We start from the raw sequence: 22,025 nt of genomic DNA, 5'->3' as shown, positions 1-22,025 counted from the left end.
GAATGGCTGTGGGACCGAGTAGGGCAGAAACTCTGTCTACAGTTCCCAGTACACATATGGAGGCTAACAACCTCCCTTAACAGCAGTTACATGAGATCTGATATTCTTTTCTGGTGTCTGTGGTCACCAGGCATGCACATGGTGTGTATACATACATACAGGAAACACACACACATATATATATTATGAATCTAAAATAAAGGGGGGTGTATCCAAGTCCCCGCAGAGAAAGACATCTAAGTGCTGCAGTCAAAGGGCCATGACTTCAACCTTGTAGCACTGGGGTGATGGGAGCACATTAGTGATTTGTCTAGTTTTAAATGTAGATGCTATGGTTTGCATACACTTTGATGGTGTTCCTCTCTAATCTCCAGGGTGGGGATATTGAGAGATGTGGGACTTTTAAGAGGTGGGGTCTAGTGGGAGGTAGGAGGGAGATTAATGGAGAGTTGTTGGAGTGAATTAGCACCCTTGAGAAAGGATTCCTATTGGAAGAGTGAGCGTTGTCTCCGATGGCGCGCCCCAGGGCATCTGTTCAGTGGGAAGCCTCTAGTCCTGGACTTGAAGCTTCAGCCACTGTGATCGGCACCTGCTCTCTTCTTCCTAAAAGGAGGGGAATGGGCTTGACACTGGGGCAGCAGGAAGCTCCCTTTCCAAAAGTTTTGAGAGCCTTGCACATGGAATAAGGGCCTTCTTATAGGGACACCCACAGCCCTTCCTGCACTAGCGTCTGCCACAGCAGACTCAGGGGTGAGGAGGTGGGGAGGACACTTGTAGGCTCTGTCTGCCATGGAACCGTGTTAACTAGGCCAGTGAGTCACCAGGCTTGGTGCACTGCAGCACACTGGGATGTTGTCTTCCTCTCCCCGCCCCCAACGCTCAGAACACCCAGGCTCCTGTTCAGTCTCCAGGAATCTGCCTGGGCTGGTCCAACGTCCCAGAAACTCAAGATCGACTCTAGGGACTCCCAGAGAGGACGGTGTTTCGAGGTGAGGCTCCGTAATGGAGGAGAAGCCTAGGTGGGAGAAGAAAATAATGAGGAAAAGAGGAGGGGGGAGAAGAAGGGGAATAGAGCTGAGAAGTGAGGCGTGGAGAGCAAGAATCCGGACACCGGGCAACTCTGACGTCTCAATTCAATCAGTATTTATTGTTTTCATTCTCCGTGGGAGGAGGCGTGAGACAGAAAACACTGAACCAAATTACGAAGAGAAACGGGGAACATGCGCCCTCTAGAGGCACAGGAGGTGTACTGCCCAGGTACTAGAGAAGAGACCTAGGACTCCAGGAAAGCAAAAAGTTTGCACAAAGTTCACAAAGTTTATTGAGCCCTGTCCAGGATCCGGAGAGAGCCGGGAGTCTGTACCAGGTTCTGCCGATGCCCTGGGGGTCCACACGCACAGGACAGTATCTGTGGTAACCCAACAGGGGCTCAGATGGCGAGCAGAGGAGGGTGCGTTGGGTGTGGGTCTGGTAGGGTGGAGAGGTCAGTGAGAAGTGCGGGGTGATGGGCTGGATCTCGCCTTTTTTGGCAAACGGGCAGAGGCACCGTTGAGAGTGTTTCAAGGACTTCCCAGTCAAGAACCCGAATAAGTGAGCTTTAAGGTAGGTGATCAGGCAGAGAGGGCACCACAGCGGAACAGGATGGCAGCACCAGGAGAGGAGGAAAGGAACGGAGTCCACCATCGCCGGCGCCGAATAAGGGTGACCAGAGCCTGCGGCATAGGGCTCTCCTGGAAGGCGGACAGGAAACTGAGCCCCTGAACATCTTCCAGTTGGGAGATGGCTGGCTTGTGTGACTTAAGGTTTGTCAAGTGGCTCTCCCTGTGGCAGGAAAACTTCCGGATCTGCTAACTGGGGCCCCAGAGGCTTCACTTGAGCCAGAATGTCTCGGATGGAACGGCAGGGTACCCTTCCAGGGCTGTTGAGACCACAAGGCTTGACCACCACGGACTGAGGAGAGCCATTCAGACCTCCGTTCAGTGTGGAGGAGGAAACGGAAAGGCAGGGGTAGCCGGGAGAGCTAGACTTGCTGCCGCAGGGCTGGAGGACAATTTTGCCGGTGGAGAGGGAGGAGCTTCCCCCACCGATGGAGCCGGTGCCTGGTGGGGAGCAGGGCCCCTGGGAAGCACCGCTGCCGCAGGGCTGGAAGGAGGTAGAGGAGCTGCTGGAAGTGATCTGAATTCTCGAACCGGAGCAAGAACCCTTAGAACCGACACCACAGGGCTGGAACACGATGCCCGAGGCTGGGTAGGCACTGGAACTGGAAGAGCTGTAGCTGGGGATGATGGGATTGCCGGAGAAGTACTTGCCCTCCGAGACTGGGGGCCCAGCCGCAAAGGAGGGGGCCCCTGGCGAGCCCTTGACAGGGTTGTCCTTGGTGAAGTATCCCACGGGGTAAATTTTACCCCCACTGTAGGTCATGCCTGGGGCCAGATAACTGTTGGCAGAGCCACCCACCACCTCGTAGCCGCCATAGGGTTTCTGGACAGAGGTGATGGGAGGACAGGGCTTGCCCGAGGGGCCGCCGTTGCTACAGGGCATGCCTTGAAACCCTCCAGGGCCCCCAGAGCCGTGTTGCTCCACCACTACCACTACAGGCCTCTGCCCGCCCGAGACGGTGTGAGAGCTGGAGATGTAGGGCCCGGAGTGTGTGACGACGGGACCCCCACTGCAGGGAGAGTCGGGCACGTTGGAGCTACAGGGCCGCTGGTTGGAAATGCTGCTAGACACCACGGAGCTGTGGGAAGTGTAGGAGCCTCCTGACTGGAAGGTGCCTGAGGTCTGGCGGGAAGAGTTGTCATCGACTGGCAGAGCAGAGCCATTTCCTGGTCCCTCCCGGGTGCTGCTTCCTGAGCTTCCAGACTGAGAGCTGCTGCTTACCCATCGGGAACTGCTGCTTCCTGTCTGGTAATGGCTGCCTCCTGTCTGATAGCTGCTGCTTCCTGAGTGGGAGCCGCTGCTTCCCGAGTGGGAGCTGCTGCTTCCTGAGTGGGAGCCACTGGAGTGGGAGCTGCTGCCTCCTGACTGAGATCCGCCGCTTCCTTGCTGAGATCCACCGCTTCCTTGCTGAGATCCGCCGCTTCCTTGCTGAGATCCACCGCTTCCTTGCTGAGATCCGCTGCTTCCGGACTGGAAGGAGCCAGACCCAGAGGAATAGGGGTTCTGGGAATACCCTGTTCCTGGTTTAAAGATCAGAGATCCTGAAGAAGCTCCCTGGGAAGTGCTGGATCCACCATGGCTGCTGAGGCTGCTGGAGCCAGCCTTTCCAATGAGACAAGGGTTGTTGGGAGAGGTGATCCTCGTGGGGTCCTTACAGGGGTCTGAGAGAGTCCCGATGCTCTTTGCCAAGGTTCCTGGAGGAGAGTAATGGTCTCTAAGGACTAGATTGAAACAGGGGCTCCCCGCCCCCAGTAGTCCCGTCCCCGTTGTCTGCCCTAGTCTCCACAGAGGAACCCAGGCAAGTTCAGAGGTAGAAAAAGGAAGAAGAACTGGCTATCGTCTGTGAAGGAAATGAGGGTGACAGGATCAGGGTAGTTTTATTGTTCTAGCTGTGGGGATTGAGGGCAGAGGTCATATGTCTTCGATAAAAACGTATGGTAAAACTCTGAAATGATGGACATCAAAGGAGCACCCTTCAGATAGAGGGAGCAGAAACACATAGGTCAGGAACCAGACAGAGTGAAGAGGCGGAGGCAGGACGATCATGGGTCAGGCCGTAGAACCAAACAGAAGAACATAGAAGGCAAAGCAGGGGTGGGGGGCATAGGCGGAGCGTTGGTTTAGCATGCACAAGACCGTAGGTTTGGTACCACCAGAGGAGGGGGAGGGTGTGCGGAGACAGGAAAGGGCAGAGGTGCCGCTTAAGAAGGCGAGCACCCCCTGTCTCGAAAAACCAAAAAAAAAAAAGAAGGCGAGCACCCGTCATAGTACTCTGTCGCCAGCTCCCTAGTGAGAGTCCAGACTGCAGAAGGGGTGGGTCAGCAGGGTGCCTGCTTCCTGTCCCAGCACTGGCCAGGCCAGTAAACCTTGGGTGGGGGCCAGGATGTGGGGGCACTCACCTGTTGCTTCAGAACCTGCCGGTACAGTGTGACAGGACACCGCACCCTGAGCCACCCCTGCTGTCCCTGTCCCAGCCCAGGGAGCCCATGGAACCCTCCTCCCCATGACCATTATCAGCCTCCCTCTCTCCCCACCCAGCCATCACATGCACCTGCTGCCCCCATTCTGCCCACATCTGACTCTGGCTGCCTTGGGCCGTCTTTAGACCCGGACCTCTGTCCTATCCTCTGCCTTCCACCCACTGATGCTCGGCTCCTAGCCTTATGCTCATTCTCTCTGTAAAACTCTCACCTTTGTGTTCTGCCCACCCTGGCCCCTTCAGAGCCACACATCAGCAGGTGACTAACCTTCTCTGGGTGATATAGTCAAAGAAGCAAAGAACGCCATGCCCTTCCCACACAGCCACCAGGAAGGCCATTTAATAGCATCTCTCTGGACCACGTGTCCAAAAACAGCGAACGAGACATCGCAGTTCATAACCAATATTCATGCTAGAGTGCTCCACCAACAGCCAGTCTGCTGTGGCCTGAAAAGTCCCCAGCCTCAGCTCGAAAGGCCCTGGTGTACCCCACAACAAATCCTCCCCGCCTGTCCCTTCACCCCTCTGCACAGGATACACATCACCCACCCTGGGCTCAGGATCCTGGATGCCCTGCTTCTAACTGCAGTCTGAAGCCAGTTTCCTTCCCCTCAGGCCTTCCGGATCCTGAGCTGCAGAGTGGGAAGGGCAAACTATCACACAGGTCTCAGAACACCAGTGTGTTGAAAGGGCTTACAGTCTAGCGTTTCAAAAGGCTCTAAGCTGAAAGTTGTTGTGGTGCTTGCCTGCAATCGCATATCTGCCATCTTAGCTCTCAGGAGGCTGAGGCTAGGTTGGGCTACAAAGCAAGACCTTGTCAAAAAATTACATATATATACATATATATATATATATATGTATATGTGTGTGATATAAAAGGGCCAAGTATATAGTAGATCACTTAACAAGCATGCATGAGGCCTGGGGCTTAAATCCCAGAACCTCAGTAAAAATAAAATAAACGGAGCTGGGCGGTGGTGGCACAAGCCTTTAATCCCAGCACTCGGGAGGCAGAGGCAGGCGGATCTCTGTGAGTTCGAGACCAGCCTGGTCTACAGGAGCTAGTTCCAGGACAGGCTCCAAAACCACAGAGAAACCTTGTCTCGAAAAACCAAAAAAAAAATAAAATAAACGCAAGTTAATTAATGCATCTAAAATGCTTGTAAAAGGCGGTTCTGGAAAGCAATTGTTATTCCTATAAGACACCTAGATCCTATCTTCTAGAGGGGCTACCCCCACTCCCACCCCATCTAGAACTTCCAAGCTGTGTCATTTGATCTGAGATGGAGCCTGGGGTTTGACGATAGTCGCCTCATGTCTAGGCTTCAGAAACAAGCTCAGAACATTTACATAGGACTTGAGGATGGCACAGAGGCAGAGCGCCTGCCTGCTCAGCCCCCGTGGAGCAATGGAAGTGTCCAGACAAGGATGAGAAGCAGTCCCAGTTAGAAAAGTCAGATTCTAGGGCCCTACCTGCGCCCCTCTCCTGGACCCTGTGCTGCAGGCCCTGGATGGCCCCCAGCCGCTCTGACCTAGGGCCTGTGTCCCACACTGTCCCTCTCCCAAGGCCCCAGACTCCTACCTGGTAGAATGAGACTGGCCAGCAACAATGCCATCAGCCCGTGCCCTCCCACACACCCCATCCTGGGTGCCCGAGAGGAGCTCATTGTGCACGGTGTGGCCTCCAGACTGACAGAAGCTCACGGACACCGGGACCTTTATGCTGGGGCTGGACATTCTCTGGGCAGGAGTCACTGTGGGGAGGAGGAGAGGTGGAGGGGGAGGCTGCCTGAGGGAAGTTGGTGTGGCAGGAGGCTGAAGCAATCAGGTATCACATGTGTCTACTCAGCAGCAGTGATGGCTGCAGGGGACCCGAGGCCACTGGGCACGAGCCCCTACCCTGGCTGGCCTTCCCTAGGTCCCCATCGCCTAATCTAGAGCCAGCTGCTCTGCCCTGGGACCACCCCCTCGAGGGTGGCCACTCTCACCCAGCGACCCGGTCACCCTGGCCTGCCCAGATCCCATCCCCCCAGCGTCTCTCTCCTGACCCCAAGAAGCACCCTGCCCCTGCCCGTCCCAAACTCTGCTGGGGCTCACATTGTTGCCCCCATCTGCTTGTTTCCTTGGCTTCCATACACAGTCTTCCCCTCCTGCTTCGGATCTGAAGATCTGCCCTCACCCCCGACTCCCTTAGAGCCGCTGCCTTAGTACCAGCCGGCCGCAGGCCTAGGAAAGTGTCCCATCGCCAAGCAAGCCCTTTTCCCTTCTCAGAAACAACATCCACACACTAAAAACCTGAGGGTTCCTTTCTGGGGGCTCTTGGGACAGTTGGGCGGTGGTGGGGAACCGCGGTTACCAGAGCTTGGATGAGGGAGAGGCCTGGGTTGGGACCCCTGTCATAGCTGGGCCTCAGTGACTCACAGGCCGCTCACAGTCCCCATCCCATGGTAGTGACCCAGACTCAGGAGGATGAGCAAGAGGCCAATGAGGCTAATTGGGAAGGTGGTGGCCAGGCTGCGCCATTAGCCTGCCCCTTGGCCTGGATAGACAAACAGAAAGCATCCGAGGTTTGAGCCTGAGTAAGAAGGGTCGGATCAGCTTCTGGGTCCCTGAAGGAAGAAGGGTCAGAGACCTGGGACCCAGCAAGAAGGAGGTGGTTTCTCCTGCACTAATGTCCCTCCCTCCTGCTGTGAGCCAGGCCCCACCCCAGCCAACTACTCGCTAGCACTGTGGGAGTATCAGTATCAGTTTGCCCTCACTCGGTCCCTCCTCCCCTCACTCAGACTCCTTCCAGAGGTCCCTCTCTTCACAGGGACATCTCTGTCCTCCAGCCCTTGGCTTGGCCCCTCCCTTTCTCCCTGCCCCGCCCTGATTTCTGAGAATGTGGCCTGTGTCATGAGACCCTAGCTCTGCCCAGGCCACACAGGCTACAAATGCTTACAATGGGACTGGTGTAACTCAATGAAGTTTTTATATTTGATTTAAGTTTAATTAAGTCTAAACAACCTCGTGTAGCTGCAGGCCGCTGTCTGGTCCTTCACTTCCTGGTGGTGCCTAGAGGAAGGGCTGGGAAGGAGAAAGTCCAGGGAGCCCTGAAGAAAGCAGTGACCAGAACGTAAGCCCCGAGCTGGGCAATGAACTGGGACCATGAAGCAACTGAGGCTTTGGAACTGAGATGACAGGGGTTTAAATCCTGCCTAGTCCTGGGCTTCGAGCCATTTGATTTCTTTCTTCACCTGTAAAGCGGGAGGTGGGGTGGGAGCCCTGGAGTCGGAACCCGAGGCCTTGCTCATGCCGGGCTGTTGGTCAAGTGTGACGTAGCGTTGAGTTACTTCTCCTTCTACTGGACTGTTTTTGTAATTTCCTTGTTTTAATTTCATGTGGATGTGTGCTTTGCCTACATGTGTGTCGTTCCTGAAGAGGCCAGAAGAGAGCACTGATTCCCTGGAACTGGAGTTACAGATGGTTCTTAGCCTCCATGGAAGGTGCTGGGAATCAAACCCAGTCCTCTGGGAGAGCAGTTGGCACGCATAACTGCTGAGACATCTCTCTAGCCCCCTGGGATTGTTTTAAATATTGCCTGCCTTCTGCCAGGCAGTGGTGCACACCTTTAGTCCCAGCACTCGGGAGGCAGAGACAGGTGGATCTCTATGAGTTCGAGGTCAGCCTGGTCTATCAAGTGAGTTCCAGGACATGCTCCAAAGCTACAGAGAAACCCTGTCTCAAAAAACAAAACAAAACAAAAAGAGTTGCCTGCTTTCAAAGGTTTGTAAAGATCAAACAGGAAATTACCAGAAAGAGTAACTTAAATGGGACCAGGGAGTGTCCCCTGCAGGGTGGCTCACTGGCCAGAGTTCCCAGTTGCTCTCACCCTGGAGACAGAATAGTGGAACCTGTGGTTCCTCCCCAACCCCTCCCTAGACTCTCAGGCCCCAGCCCGGACTTGGGGAAGGAGTGGAGCTGAGACAGGGCAAAGAGTGGCAGGGACAAGACAAGGGAAAGGAGCCTTTGTGGTCTGAGAGTGTGGGCATCCGCTCTCCAGCATCCGCACTTCCCCAGCAGGCGTCCTTGTCTTGTTTTCTTCTTTCACATTCCTCCCTGCTGCTGTCAGACCTTGGCCAAGACAGCCGGGCTGGAGGAGGCAGTCTCTCTCGGCCTCCCGCCAGCTTCCAGCCACCCACGCGGTCACATTCCTCACCTGGCCTCTCTTCTCCTGCCTTCTCTGTCCACCCTCTTCCTATCCCCCCCACTGCCTGCCCACATCTGGGGCCCAGAAGCTCCAATCGGTTCTCTGTGTACTTACCTAAACATCTGCTCCCCCTTATCCAGTTTCCCTCCCCACTGTGTCCATTATCCAGGGCCGGAAACTGATGCCCTGAAAGGGCTGGAAAGATGGCTCAGTGGCTAAGAGTGCTGGCTGCTCTTCCAGAGGACCTGGGTTCAATTCCTAGCAACTACATGGAGGTTCACAACTGTAACCCTAGTTCCAGAGGAGCTGATGCTCACTCTGGCCTCTTTGATGAACCCACATGGTGCAGTTACATACACACATAGCCAAAAGACCAATGCACATTAAATAAATGTTTTTAAAATGTCAATAATGCATCTGGAAATTTCAGAAACAAGCAATTTGTTACTTGTAAATAACTTCCAATATATTACATTGTTATAAGTGTCCTGCTTTGCTGTTTATCTCAGTGTACACATTGTAACACATTGAAACCCCAGTTCAAAGAGTGAACCTTCGATCGGAAGTCCAAGTCAAAGGATGGGAGAACTCCAAGGCCAGCCTGGTCTACAGAGGAGTTCTGGGGCAGTCAAGGCTACACAGAGAAACCCTGCCTGGAAAAACAAAACCAAAACAAACAAAAAGAATGGCAGAACTCTATTCACCTCAGCATCCCCAACCCTAGGGAGATGTGGACAGATGGGAGGAATAGGCTGGCCAAAGAGGAGGCTGAGGTGAGACAGATGACCATCCACTGCCACCCATGGAGTGAGATAGCCCCTTCACTGGCCATCCACCCATGGAGTGAGATAGCCCCTTCACTGGCCATCTACTGCCACCTGTAGAGTGAGGTAGCCCCTTCACTGGCCATCCACCCATGGAGTGAGATAGCCCCTTCACTGGCCATCTACTGCCACCTGTAGAGTGAGGTAGCCCCTTCACTGACCGTCCACTGCCACCCATGGAGTGAGATAGCCCCTTCACTGGCCATCCACTGCTACCCATGGAGTGAGATAGCCCCTTCACTGGCCATCCACTGCTACCTGGGGGGCAGAATAGCAGAAATCCTAGAATAAGAATTTCTTAGAGGGGGTCTTATGTGGAGTGGGGTTAGGCTGGGGAGAAGGAAAGGGACAAAGAGGAAAGGCTGAGGGGCCTCTCTGAGGCCGCCCAGAGCCCATGGGCTCCTCCCCTCTCTCCCTGAGTTCCTGTCAGAGCCCTCTCTCTTCTGCCCTCTTTCATCACCCGTCCGTCAAGTGGACTCATCTCCAGTCACACGCCTTCCTCTCCCTCGGGTAGAAGGTGACACTCCTGCCCACTCCCACTGAGCTGTTTTTCCTGTAGCGTGGATGGGAGGCCCTTACTCACCCACAGTCTTTATCTGGTGGCTCTCAGGACCTGGACACAGAGGGATGGGATTTATCGGCATGTAGAGTCCCTACCAGACTAGGCCCCCTGTGATGGGAAAATGACTCTCAGGGTCCCCATCTCTTCTCAGCCCCCCTCCTGGGAGCACTCTGCCTGCGGCATCTGCAGTTTCTGCCCTGTGGATGACAGCCACCTTCCTTCATTCTCTTCTTACATGGACCCTGCAACACGCTGTCTAGGCTTCCAAACAGGGGACATTTTCCTTGGACCTCAGACTTGGGGATAGTGCTGATGTATGTCCTGAGTTCTCACCACTCCGCCTTGGGAAACGTGGCGATGTGTGTGTGTGTGTGTGTGTGTGTGCATGCATGTGCACTATATACATGTTCATGTGTGTGTCCTCATACATGTGCACATGGAAGCCAGAGGTCTTCATTGAGTATCTTCCTCAATTGCCATCCACCTTTAAAAAAATTTTTTTTTCTTTTTGACTCAAGGTCTCTCTGTTTCCTGGAGCTCACTAACTGGCCTCACCGGCTGGATCCACCTGTCTACTCTTCCTCAGCCCTTGGATTACAGGCTTTTGTGTAGATGCTACAGATTCAGACACAGGTCCTCATGCTTGCCCAGCAAGCACTTTGTTGACTGGGCTGTCTCCCCAGCCCAGCAGCTGACGATGTGTTTTTGGATTATGGGCTGTGTCTAAGCCACTAGACCTCTTGGTGCTTCCCCAAGAGTACACGGTACCTCTCTCTGGATCTTATACTTCCTCCCCAGCTGCCCCACCCTCCTCCCCTTCCTGCCACATGCAAAGCCCCCAGAGGTGATGGAGAAAAGAGAGCAGGGACCCAGGTCTAGCCACCGACTCCCTGCTGGCTCTGTCTGTGCTGCCCTCATTCCTCCCAGATGACTGACTTCCCTAAGTCACTCTTTTCCCTAGTGGATTATAGTTCCCCCAGGAATGCGCTCACGTGGCTGCGATGAGGAAGGACAGGCCTTTCCCCTGGACCATGAAATAGTCAGACGCTGGGCTGGGACAGGGCAGAGCCCACTATTGTAACCCCTCAGGAGCTCTGGTGAGTGTCCCCTCCCTGGGTAACATGTTGCCCCTGGCTGGGAGTCATAGTCTGAGTGTGTCTATCCTGTGCTCCTCCCTCAGAAGGTTCTCTGTGGTGTGAGCTGCTGTCAAATCTGTCCCCACTTCTGCTCCTCAGCTCCTACGGTCCCTGTCTCCTCTAAGACTGCCTTTGTGAGCCTAGCCTGGCCAGCCTCCATTTTCCACTCTGCCCATGCCTGTCCTTTTCTGCTTAGCAGTCCCTCGACTCCAGGGGATTCAGGGAGCACGGTGAGGACTGGGTCAGAGCCAAGTGCCTCTTCAGGCTCGAATTCTGCAAGAGAAAGACTTGGCGATCGGGGACTCCACACACCAGGCTCCCTGCACCTGGACTCCTGTCCCCCACTCCCCTCCCCCAGAGCAGCACAGTCACCTGAAGGACAGTCACACGCTCCCTGAGCTCAATACATGGCCCTGTTTAAGTGACATCTAATTCAGCCGCCACTCCTCTTGTCCTGTGAGGAGACAGAAAGAGGGTGTGATTAGCTCTCAGGATAACAAAATATTTTTCTCTTGTCGGCTTTGTGGAACAAGGGCCAGGAAGCCCTGTGCTCACTGCCTGCCAATTAGCACACCCATTAAATAGTCAGTCTTCCATTGTGCCCATTAGCGCTTGTAATTGGTCACCCAGAAACAGAGGTCCAATCCCTCCCCAGTCAGGACCCATGCACAAGAGAGGCTGGAGGGCGGGAGGAAGGGAGGGAGGGAGGGGCACGGTACAGTCTGCCTGTGGTTTCATGGCCTCCAGGGAGGCTGGAAGGACTGGTCGGGAGAGGGACTTCTAGGCCGGGTGTGGCATCCCTGTGGGCCATGGCCTCCCAGCTCTTCTGGAGTTTTCTCCCCGGGGTCTGGTAGGCCAGTTAGCAGCACACCCTGTGAGCAGCAAGGGGAAAGACTGCTGTTGCCCGGATGGCCCTCAGGGCTGCACAATCACCTCCCACCAGGGAACAAAGCCAGGCCCTGGGCACCGAAGCATCCAAACACCCCACAGTCAGGTTCTTAGGGGCTGAAGGAGACGGAGAATTTCCCCTCTGGTGTCACAAACCTAAGTTCAGAACGTCAGCAGGATGCCCAGTCCCCAACCGGGGGCTTCACCCTGGATCACTGACCTGTGCGCCACTACACAGAGACTGCGTCTCCCAGAGGCTCCCATGATGCCTTGCTCCCTCAGTCCAGTCTGTCTTGGTCCCCATCATCTCCTCAGAAGGGTCTCCTGTGACTTTTTTACTTAAACAATGTGTCAAGACTTGGAAGACGGTGTAGCCTGGGTTCAACCCCAGCACTCCTCGGGGAGATAGGAGATGGAGAAGCACCCAGAAGCTTGTTGGCTAGACAGAGCGTGCTTCTGTGGCAGAAACCAGAGAGACCGTGCCTCAACATGGTGAAAGTTGCTTTCTGTAACTCCTCTGCACATCTTCTGAGGCACACACACAATAAGTAACTTTAAAAGTATATCTTCCTAGTCATTGCTACCACATTCCCACCTCTGAACTGCAGGACAGACTGTCTCACTGATGTGTGTGTGTGTGTGTGTGTGTGCGAATGTGTGTGATATGTGAGCGTGTGTTTGTGAGTGTGTGTGAGTATGTGTATGTGAGTGTGTAACTGTCTGAGTATGTGTGTGTGAGTGTGTGTGTGAATGTGTGTGTATGTAAGTGTCTGAGCATGTGTGTGTTTGTGTGTGAGAGTGTGTGTATATGTGTGTGTGAGTATGTGTGTGTGAATGTGTGTATGTATGTGTATGAATGTGTATGTGAGTGTGTGTATGACTGTGAGTGTGTGTTTGTGTGTGATATGTGCACAATTGTGACTGGGTTTCATGGCAGTTGTCACTACACGATGTCCTACTACAGACACGTGTGAGCCCGGATAGAAGTCACGTGTCCACTCGGAGAGCAGGGCCACCCAAGACCCTAACAGTTGTCACCAGCTTTCAAGCTGGCTTCTGAAGGAACTGAAGGGTGAGAGAGTAAGGAACAGAGTCTGGGAAGACAGCACAGTGGTTAGATCCCTCGCCGCCCACGCTTGAGGATCTGAGCTCAGATCCTGCTGTATGGCTGTGCAGTGACTCTCCTGTAATTCCAGACTCAGGGGGTGGAGATAGGAGGTCCCCAGATCAAGAGAGCCGGCAAGACTAGCCATGTTGGTGAGCTCTGAGTTTGACTGGGAGAACAAGGCAGATCAGTAGAAAATGATTTCCAGCATCAAGCTCCAGCCTCTACATGTACACGTACACACTGCACATGCACGTGCGCTCGCGCGCGTGCGCGCGCACACATACACAATGGACGAGGAAGTAAAAAGAATGACCGTAAAGCCAAGCAGTCTGTATTGGTATCTTCCTGCCGTCTCCGGTTTCTCTTGCCTCACTTCAGCTGCCTGGCTCTCCTCAGAGGGGTCCCCTTGGTGGCCAAGAGGACTCTCCCTGTGGTGACCATGCCCCCCCCCCCAACAAAGGAAGGCGCCTTAGAAAAACACCAGTTAAGAAACTCTCGGCTGCCCTCTGGCGGCAGACCGAGGACCACCCACGTGGGAGAAAGGGTCAGAGAAACCAGGTATGGGTAGTGGTAGAGGCCAGTAATCCCAGCGTCAGCAAGGTCAAACGTTCAAGGTCATCATCATACAGCAACTTCAAGTCCAGCCTGGGCCATACGAGACTGAGTCTCAAAACACGAAATAAAAGCTAGATGTGGTGGCTGAAGCAGGATTGGCCACAGGTTCAAGGCCAGCCTGGAAAAACAAAAATAAAACCTTGAACTAGGTGTTGTGGTGCACAACTTTAATCCCAGTACTCGGGAGGCAGAGGCAGGTGGGCCTCAGGGCTCTGGGCTACACAGTAAGTTCCAGGTTAGCCAAGGCTAGACAGTGAAATGTGTCTCAAAATAAATAAACACATAAATGAGTAATTTGGTGCCATGGTGTACATGGTTGCAAGCTCTAGACCGAATGAGGCTGGACTGTCCTTTTTATTTTATTTTGTTTTGGTTCTTTGAGACAGTTCCTGTGTAGCCCTCACTGTCCTGGAACTCACTTTGTAGACCAGGCTGGTCTCAAACTTGAATTCACAGAGATCTGCCTGGCTCTGCCTTCCCAGAGCTGGTATTAAAGGTGTGCGCCACCACCGCCACAGCCTGGTGGCTGGAGTATCCTGAGGTTTTGAGACCACTCTGAGCAACAGAGCAGAAGCGTCCCTTAGCAACAACAACAACGACAGATAAGAGGAAATCTGGGGGTGTGCTTAGTGGATAGCGCACTCACTCTCTCAGTGCACATGAAGTTCTGGGTTCAGTGCTAGTACCAGGGATGGCAGTGCACGCACACACAGCTGTGAGCCTAGCACTCCAGAGGTGGAGGCAGGAGAATCATGGATCTGAAGACACCTTAGCTATGGGAGAATCCAAAGACAGCCCGGGGCCAAATGAGACTCCGTCTTAAATAGCAAACATGAGCACCATAGTGGGTGAGAAAGTGTAGCACAAGGCGGAACGCTGAACTAGTGTGGTGTGCATATGAGATTCTGAGAGCCATCCCCAGGACTGAAAGAGAAAAAAACAGGGACAAAAAAAAAAAAAAAAAAAAACCCAGCCAGGCAGTGGTGGCACACACCTTTAATCCCAGCACTTGGGAGGCAGAGGCAGCCAGATCTCTGTGAGTTCGAGGCCAGCCTGGTCTACAAGAGCTAGTTCCAGGACAGGCTCCAAAACCACAGAGAAACCCTGTCTCGAAAAACCAAAAAAAAAAAAAAAAAAAACCCATATCAGTAAGAGAGGCTGAGCCCACGACAAAGCCAAGTCAGGAGAATGTGAGGATGGCACTGGCGGATGCTTGGGGCTCCTCTCTAGCTTGTGGAATACCTCTTATTGCCGTCATCACGATTGACACGTTTATTTTTTCCCTAGGCTCGGAGCTCCTTGAGGGCAGGGAGGATAGAAACTGGTTCCTGGGTCTGTCACGGCACCCGCACCCCACATGACAGGAGCTCAGGAAATGCTGAACGGGTGGAATCAGGGACAAATGAGTGGCTAGAGGCTCCCGGCCTGAGATCTTCAAAGCAGGAGGACACCGTCTCCTCGCTGTCCCCCAGGAGGGTGCTCTCCGGCTGGAGTCGTGTGCTCCATGCTCCGCTTCTATTATTAGATCATCCCATGAAATTAGCGCAGCTCTTTTCCATCCTTGGCTAAGCATTTATTGCCTGTCATGTCCGCCTCGTTATTGTTATGTAAATCTGCCATTCTGTTTCATCACCTAATTCCAAGGCTCCCTGTTGACGCAAGAGTACCTGTGCCCACTGCAGGCTCTCTCCGAGAGACTAGGTACACAGGGAGGAAGGGACATAGACCAGCACAATGGCTCTTCCTGACTTAAGGATTCCTCACCACCCAGTCCCACTCAGTCTCCTCCCACCTAGTAAAACACGTCGTGTGTCAATGCAAATACAGTCTATTAATAGGACCTGAAACCCCCAGTTTCCTCATCCCTTCATCCCACGGATCCACCTGCTGTGTCCACCTGGGAATGAGCTGGAGCCAGAAAGCGCGCTGCCTGGACCTCCGCGCTGGCGTGTCTTGGGCAGGTGAGTTACCTCATTGCTCAATGTAGTCGGCTTGTTCTTCCCCCACTGCTTCCCTTTCTCCCTTCCTCCCTCCCCCTTCCTCCCTCCCCCTTCCCTCCCTCCCTTTCTCTTTTCCTTTTTTCCTTCCTCTCTCGCTTTCTTCCTGCCTGCCTTTTCCTTGAGACCGGATCTCACTGCATTGCACAGGCTGGTCTCAAACCTTCAGCCCTGCTCCCTCAGGCTCCCAAGCAACTAGAACTGCAGGCATGCACCGCCCACACCTGGCCTCAGCACAGTCCTAACCTTTGAAATGGGGCTAAAAACTGGCTTTCTTGAACAACTCTTAGCTAAGTATTATGGATCACAAAAAGGATACGAAGCCAGCAACAGCCTCCTCCTTTTTTTGCTGTTTTGTTTTGTTTTTTTGGTTTTGTGTTTTGGTTTTTTTGTTTGTTTGTTTTTCAAGACAGAGTTTTTCTATGTAACAACCCCAACTGTCCTGGAACTTGCTTTGTAGGCTAGGCTGGCCTCGAACTCACAGAGATCCACCTGCCTCTGCCTCCCAAGTGCTGGGATTAAAAGTATGTGCCACCACTGTCTAGTTAGTAGAGAAGGGAGGACAGAAACCAGCATAGCACAGGATCAATGTGGATAGTGACATCGAGAGCCCTTTGCACTTTAACTGGGCCACACCAGGGCCTGCAGGACTATTTTGTTCCTTTAATGGCCCTCTCTCATAAAAGGTTAGTATTGTTTTTTATTCCCCCATGTAACGACGTAAATGAATGCAGACAGATTATAAAAATATATACAACTTTAATGGGGAAATAGACTTACAGGACCACAGGTCCCCGCGGAGAATAGGAAAGCAGAGCACGCCGGCAGATTTATCAGTAAACATTAGCCTGAGGCGAACACGCCCCCAATGGGTGGGGCTTATCCCTACATCTCCTCCTTTTGTTTAAATAAGACAGAACTAAACCAAATACAACTATATACAATAATAACAAATAATAAATATAACAAACAATATTGAGAACAAAAGTTTTGCTAAACATTCTATCTCAAGGAGTCTAAATAACATAGAGAGTAACTACAATTATATAATCTTCAACTCCGTCAAAGATCTGAGAAGGGAATAAATATTACTTAACAAATGAGAGATATCCAAAATGTGCAACAATTGACAGAGACAACTGACTACCTGGGCAATCACCATTCCAATATGGTATGATAGACCACACCCTCCTGAAAGGTTGCTGTGAACACCTTCAGAAAATTACTTCGCTCAACTGCCGACTGAGATGAAACTAGCAGACAGGTTATCCCATAAAAGACCCGAATAACAGCGCCCCCATTCAGCAGGAAGCAGTTTGGAGAGAAATAACTGCACCCATGTTCCCAAATACTGTTTATAAATGTTCTTTTACATTTAAAGGGGGATATGATATAGATATGAATAGTTTGCATCGGTATGGATTTGACTTTATTGATATAAATTTAAGGTCAATTTTGTTATATGGATATATATTTCTAATCTTGATTAAGGTATTGTGATTGTGTAGTTCATGTAAAAATGTAATGTATATAGGTTGTTAATAGATAATCATCTATAATAGTCAAGTTTGTAGTCATGTTAGTTAGATTTTCTAGGTGTGCATGGATATATTTCAGATAGGCATTCATCTTATCTTTCAAAGGCTAGAGAATATGGCATTTTAAATGTTTTAATAACTTAGGGTTTTTCATGACAATGAAAACTCTGCTCCTGGCAGCATCAATCTACTTCAAGAGGAAGATGGAGTTTGATAGCCATTTGGGCAAGAAACTGCTCTTGCCTGGACTATTGTATAAACTGGACACAGAGAGAGGACTACTGAACTTGCCTAAAGGTGAGATGATCTTTCGGGGTTCCTGATTCTTAAAAGAGTCTGCGAGACATTCTTCAGGACACAGCATATAGTAACTGAACTGCCTTTCAATTTTCCTGCTTCATGGAAATGTCTGCTAGAAACTATGGGCCTGTAGGCTGAAGATGGATGCCCCAACAGTACAGAGAAACTTTGGGTGACTGTCCAGGCAGCGAGATGTCTCTGTCATTTCTAGAGTTTGGAAGTTGCTTATTTCTTGTTTGCTTAGGTAATATTGTATCCTTCTGGAGTCTTTGATGGAGTTGAAGAATAGTTAGTTATAGTTATAGTTTTCCTTTGTTATGATTAAAGATAAAATAGATGTAAATATTGTAACTGTAATTCTTGCTTAATAACTGTTTTGTTATATGTAATTTTGCTATGTTAAAGTGAAAGCCTTTCCTTTTTGTTTAAACAGAAAAAGGGGAAATGATGTGGGAAGGTCATTGGTTAATTAATAAAGAAACTGCTTGGCTTCATAGGTTAGAACATAGGTGGATGGAGTAAACAGAACAGAATGCTGGGAGGAAGAGGAAGTGAGCTAAGACGCCATGTTTCTGCTCTCCAGGGTAGACGTGATGAAACTCCGACCAAGGATGGACATAGGCTAGAATCTTCCCGGTAAAAGCATCTTGGGGTGCTACACACATTAATAGAAATGGGCTAGGCAGTACTTAAAAGAATACAGTTTGTGTGTTGTTATTTTGGGGCATAAGCTAGCCAGGCAGCCAGAAGCTGGGTGGCAGGAAGCAGCCCGCAGCTCCTTCAACACCCCCAATGGGCTGAGTATGTCCCTCAGTGAAAAATCTTCCCTGGAAAGTCTGAGGGGCAGGGAAGGTTGTAATCACAGTACTTGTAAAACCTGGCGTTCCGGGACATCCTGGGCTACAGGAGCCTTTGCTATAATAATAATAATAATAATAATAATAATAATAAAAAGAAAAAAAAGGTTGAGGAGGAGGCTGGGAGTGTAACATCAACGGTAGATTGGCTGGCCTGTGTAACTGGGACGGTAGATTCCCTCGCAGACATACACAAAGCCCTGGGCTAGATGCCTAGGATATAACTGGGCATGGTGGTGACAATCGTAACCCTAACGCTACTCAGAAATTCAAACAGGAAGGAAAGGTAGGGTATACTGACACACACCTTTAGTCCCAGCCCTCAAGAGGCAGAGGCCGATGGATCTCTGGGAATTTGAGGCCAGCCTGGTTGACAGAGCCGTTCCAGGCCAGCCCGGGCTTTGTAGAAAGAACCTTTCTCCATACATGCGTGTATGTGCACCATCTTTGTCTCCATACATGCGTGTATGTGTACCATAAGCATGCAGTTTATGCAGTGCCCATGTAGAACAGAAGATGTCAGGCAGTTGTAGCCACCATGTAGGTGCTGGGAATGGACCCTGATTGTCTACAAGAGCAGCCAGTGCTCTTAACCACTGAGCCGTCCCTCCAGTCCTGTGTGCTGTGCAAGTCTCTTAGCCAGTATGAAACCACCGGCTTCCTTGTTCTTTAGCTTCTCTCCCCATTCCCTAGAATTTTGCCCCAGTGAAAGGTTTTTTGTTGTATTTTTTTCCTTCTTTCTTTTTTTTAAAATTCTTCTCTCATACAATACATCCCAATGGCAGTTTCCCCTTCTTCCGCACCTCCTCTGCTTCCCTTCAGAAAAGAGGAGGCCTCCCAGGGATATCAACCAAACACGGCATAACAAGATACAACAAGACTAGGCACAAACCCTCATAGCGAGGCTGAATGAGGCAACCTAGTAGGAGGGAAAGGGTCCCGAGAGCTAGCAAAAGAGTCAGAAACTCCCACTGTTGGGGTCCCACAGAAACACCAAGCTAACAACCATAACACATACGCAGAGGACCTAGCACTGATCCACACAGGCTGTGTGGCTGCTTCAGTCTCTGAGCCGTGTGAGTCCTGCCTATGATTCTGTGGCCATGCTCTCCAAGTGTCCTCAACCCCTCTGGCTCCTACCACTCTTCTCCCCATCTTCCACGGAGTTCCCCGAGCTCCACGGGGAAGGACCCAGTGGAGATCGCCAAGTTGGGCTCTCTCCACCCAAAGTTTGGCTGTGGGTCTCTGCATCTGCTCCCATCAGCTGCCGGAGGAAGCCTTCCTGATGGTAATTGGACACTGACCTATTTTCATTGTATTTCTTTCTTGTATTTTCCTGTTACTGCATCTCTCTGAGGGCCATGGAGCTGAGTAATTCTCACACCCGTTGTGAGATGGCTGTGGACTGGACTGAGGCTTTGGACGCTAGGCAAGCGCTCGCTCTACCAGCTGAGTCCCGCCCCCTTTGGTTGAGCCACTGTTTCTTGCATCTACCAGCTGAGCCCCGCCCCCTTTGGTTGAGCCACTGTTTCTTGCATCCCAGACGACGCCTAACTTGATGTTGTTGCGGATGAACTTGAACTGAACTTCTGTCCTCATTTCCCAAGGGCCAGGCTTACAGGTGTGCATCACCACAGCCACCTCGTACGACTTGTGGGTATTAAATAATTATTCGGCACCAAATTTATATTACAGCTATCAGAAAACACAAATATCAAAGATAAAAAGCACTGATTAGGCACTAAAAACAAAACTTTTATTGAAAATGCATCTTAAAGCTGGGTGTGGAAGCCCACGCCTTTAATCTCAGCACCCGGGAAGCACAGGCAGATTGATCTCTGTGAGTTCGAGGCCAGCCTGGTCTACAGAGAAACCCTGTCTTGAAGGAAAAAAAGAGGGAGAAGCAACCTAGATTCCGAAGTTCAGAAGAAAACACGGCTTTTATTTTTCCATTGAAGCACCATCCTGGTCTACTGTCATTTCCCAGATAAGGCCACCAGGGGGCAGTAGGGAGCACGGTGCTCAGGCCCTCCCAGGAAGTGGAGGTCTAGACGCCCTGGGAAGAGGAAGCAGGAACAGGTTGGGTGAGGTAGGAGTGTGCTTTACGTTATTCTGACTAAGAAAGGCAGAGCAGCTGAATAAGGAGGTCAAGGTGAGGGGGGTGGGGCTGAACATGGAGGTCAAGGTGAAGGGGAAGGGGAGCTGAACATGGAGGTGAAGGGGGAGGGGCTGGACTTGGAGGTCAAGGTGAAGGGGGAGGGGCTGGACTTGGAGGTCAAAGTGAAGGGGAAAGGGCTGGACAGGGAGGTCAAGGTGAAGGAGAGGGGCTGGACAGGGAGGTCAAGGTCAAGGGGGAGGAACTGGACATGGAGGTCAAGGTGAAGGGGCAGGACGTGGAGGTCAAGGTGAAGGAGAGGGGCTGGACATGGAGGTCAACGTGAAGGAGAGGGGCTGGACATGGAGGTCAAGGTGAAGGGGAGGGGCTAGACATGGAGGTCAAGCTGAAGGGGGAGCTGGACATGGAGGTCAAGGTGAAGGAGAGGGGCTGGACATGGAGGTCAAGCTAAAGGGGGAGCTGGACATGGAGGTTAAGCTGAAGGGGGGCTGGACATGGAGGTCAAGGTCAAGGGGAGGTGGTAGAACATAGACACCTGCACACAATCCAACCAGAGACAGGGAGCTAAGAGATTAGGAAGCAGGGAGCAGAGGTGGGGTTGGGTGTGCTCTGAGGAGGCTCGAGCTCCCTGAGGCTCCTCCCTATCTGAACTCTTCCTGGGGTGGGTCGAGGTCAGGTTCCTCCTGAGATCCGTGGTCCATTTCAGGGGCAGGTGGCCAGGGGTTTTCTGGGGGCTGGGTTCCTGCTGGCCAGGGGTCATCAGGCAGAGGAGGCTGAGGGGGATCAGTGCTAGGGGGCTCTGGGGGCCAGGCACCGGCATTAGGCAGATCTCTCCAGGGGCGGTTGGCGCCTGGAGGTGGAGGCTCATCAAACAGAGGAGGTGCTCCTGGCCAGGGGTCACCAGGGATTGGGGGGCCCAATGGCAATGCTGGGGAGTCCTTTTCTTCTTGGGCTTCTGTGGGTCTGGGAGAGGGGTCCTCACTGCCTGAGATGCCTGTGGAGGAGGAAGAAAACAGATGCAGGCACAGACTGCTCCTCACCCAGTTTCGGACCCAAAGGCTGAGCCTCCCGTACAGCCTGAGCTGGCCCCAAAGCAGACCCCCCCACTTCCTGCCCCCCGCTAAGGTGCTCCTCATACATTTCCCAAATACTGAAGCCACCTCCATGCTGTGTGAAAGCCCTGGGCTCTTTGGGACCACTCACATGATCAAGCCTCCAAATGACTCTGTCCAACCTGGGTTGGGATAGCCCACTGCACACAGACTCCATACACCCACGTCACGACCCTCCACCTGACCCAACAACATATTAAAACAACCGAACTGCCCCTACCTACCTTCCCTGGCTTCCCCCTCTAAAGACACTCCTGCCCTCCTTGGGGGTCCCCACCCTAAGGGTGAGTCGCCCCAGCTGTGCTCCTGGCCTCTCCCGACTTACCTCCAGCACACAGGCAAAGGACCAGGAGCCCCAGCAGCTTCCAGTTGAGCATCATGGCTGTCTACTGGCCCCTGATGTGGGGTGCTCTGAGTCTGGGTGCTTGAGAACCCGAGAGGCTTTATAGTAGAGGAGGTGACGAGCATGTGGGGAGGGGCCAGCCCAGTGACTTGAGGAATCCCCATCAGAGCCCAACTGGTTGGACCCGTTTACAAGGAACCTGCCAGTAGCATCTCTTCAGTCCCCAGCCCAGGTCTCATCAGCCGGGTCTCCCTATCAGTGACCCAGACCCCAGGAGGCCCCACCCTTGTTCCTACACCTCC

At 52.2% G+C, this 22,025-nt stretch overlaps 2 protein-coding genes across 2 annotated transcripts; both read right to left on the bottom strand.

The window, feature by feature from the left end:
- Positions 1–1,169: 1,169 nt before the first annotated feature.
- Positions 1,170–5,813, bottom strand: Cdsn (corneodesmosin). The gene is made up of 2 exons (XM_057751294.1): positions 5,721–5,813; positions 1,170–3,353 (listed from the first exon to the last, which is right to left on the bottom strand). Exons 1-2 carry the CDS (start codon positions 5,803–5,805, stop codon positions 1,798–1,800), a joined length of 1,641 nt encoding a protein of 546 aa, XP_057607277.1. The 5' UTR covers positions 5,806–5,813; the 3' UTR covers positions 1,170–1,797.
- Positions 5,814–20,909: 15,096 nt separating this feature from the next.
- Positions 20,910–21,760, bottom strand: Psors1c2 (psoriasis susceptibility 1 candidate 2). Its single transcript, XM_057794284.1, has 2 exons — positions 21,706–21,760; positions 20,910–21,262 (listed from the first exon to the last, which is right to left on the bottom strand). The coding sequence occupies exons 1-2, from the start codon at positions 21,758–21,760 to the stop codon at positions 20,910–20,912; spliced, it is 408 nt and encodes a 135-aa protein (XP_057650267.1).
- Positions 21,761–22,025: the final 265 nt, after the last annotated feature.

This window comes from Chionomys nivalis, chromosome 19 (genome assembly GCF_950005125.1).
Source record: "Chionomys nivalis chromosome 19, mChiNiv1.1, whole genome shotgun sequence".
NCBI lineage: Eukaryota > Metazoa > Chordata > Mammalia > Rodentia > Cricetidae > Chionomys > Chionomys nivalis.
This window is presented reverse-complemented; position numbering and strand designations above follow the sequence as displayed.

What these genes read in the sequence shown, in the direction of transcription:
- Cdsn (XM_057751294.1), bottom strand. Translation starts at nt 5,805, where the DNA reads ATGAGCTCCTCTCGGGCACCCAGGATGGGGTGTGTGGGAGGGCACGGG. An exon ending in GGCCAGTCTCATTCTACCAG is followed by an intron (nt 3,354 to 5,720) that starts GTAGGAGTCTGG and finishes ACTCTCCTCCAG; the next exon opens with GAACCTTGGCAAAGAGCATC.
- Psors1c2 (XM_057794284.1), bottom strand. Translation starts at nt 21,760, where the DNA reads ATGATGCTCAACTGGAAGCTGCTGGGGCTCCTGGTCCTTTGCCTGTGT. An exon ending in CCTTTGCCTGTGTGCTGGAG is followed by an intron (nt 21,263 to 21,705) that starts GTAAGTCGGGAG and finishes CCTCCTCCACAG; the next exon opens with GCATCTCAGGCAGTGAGGAC.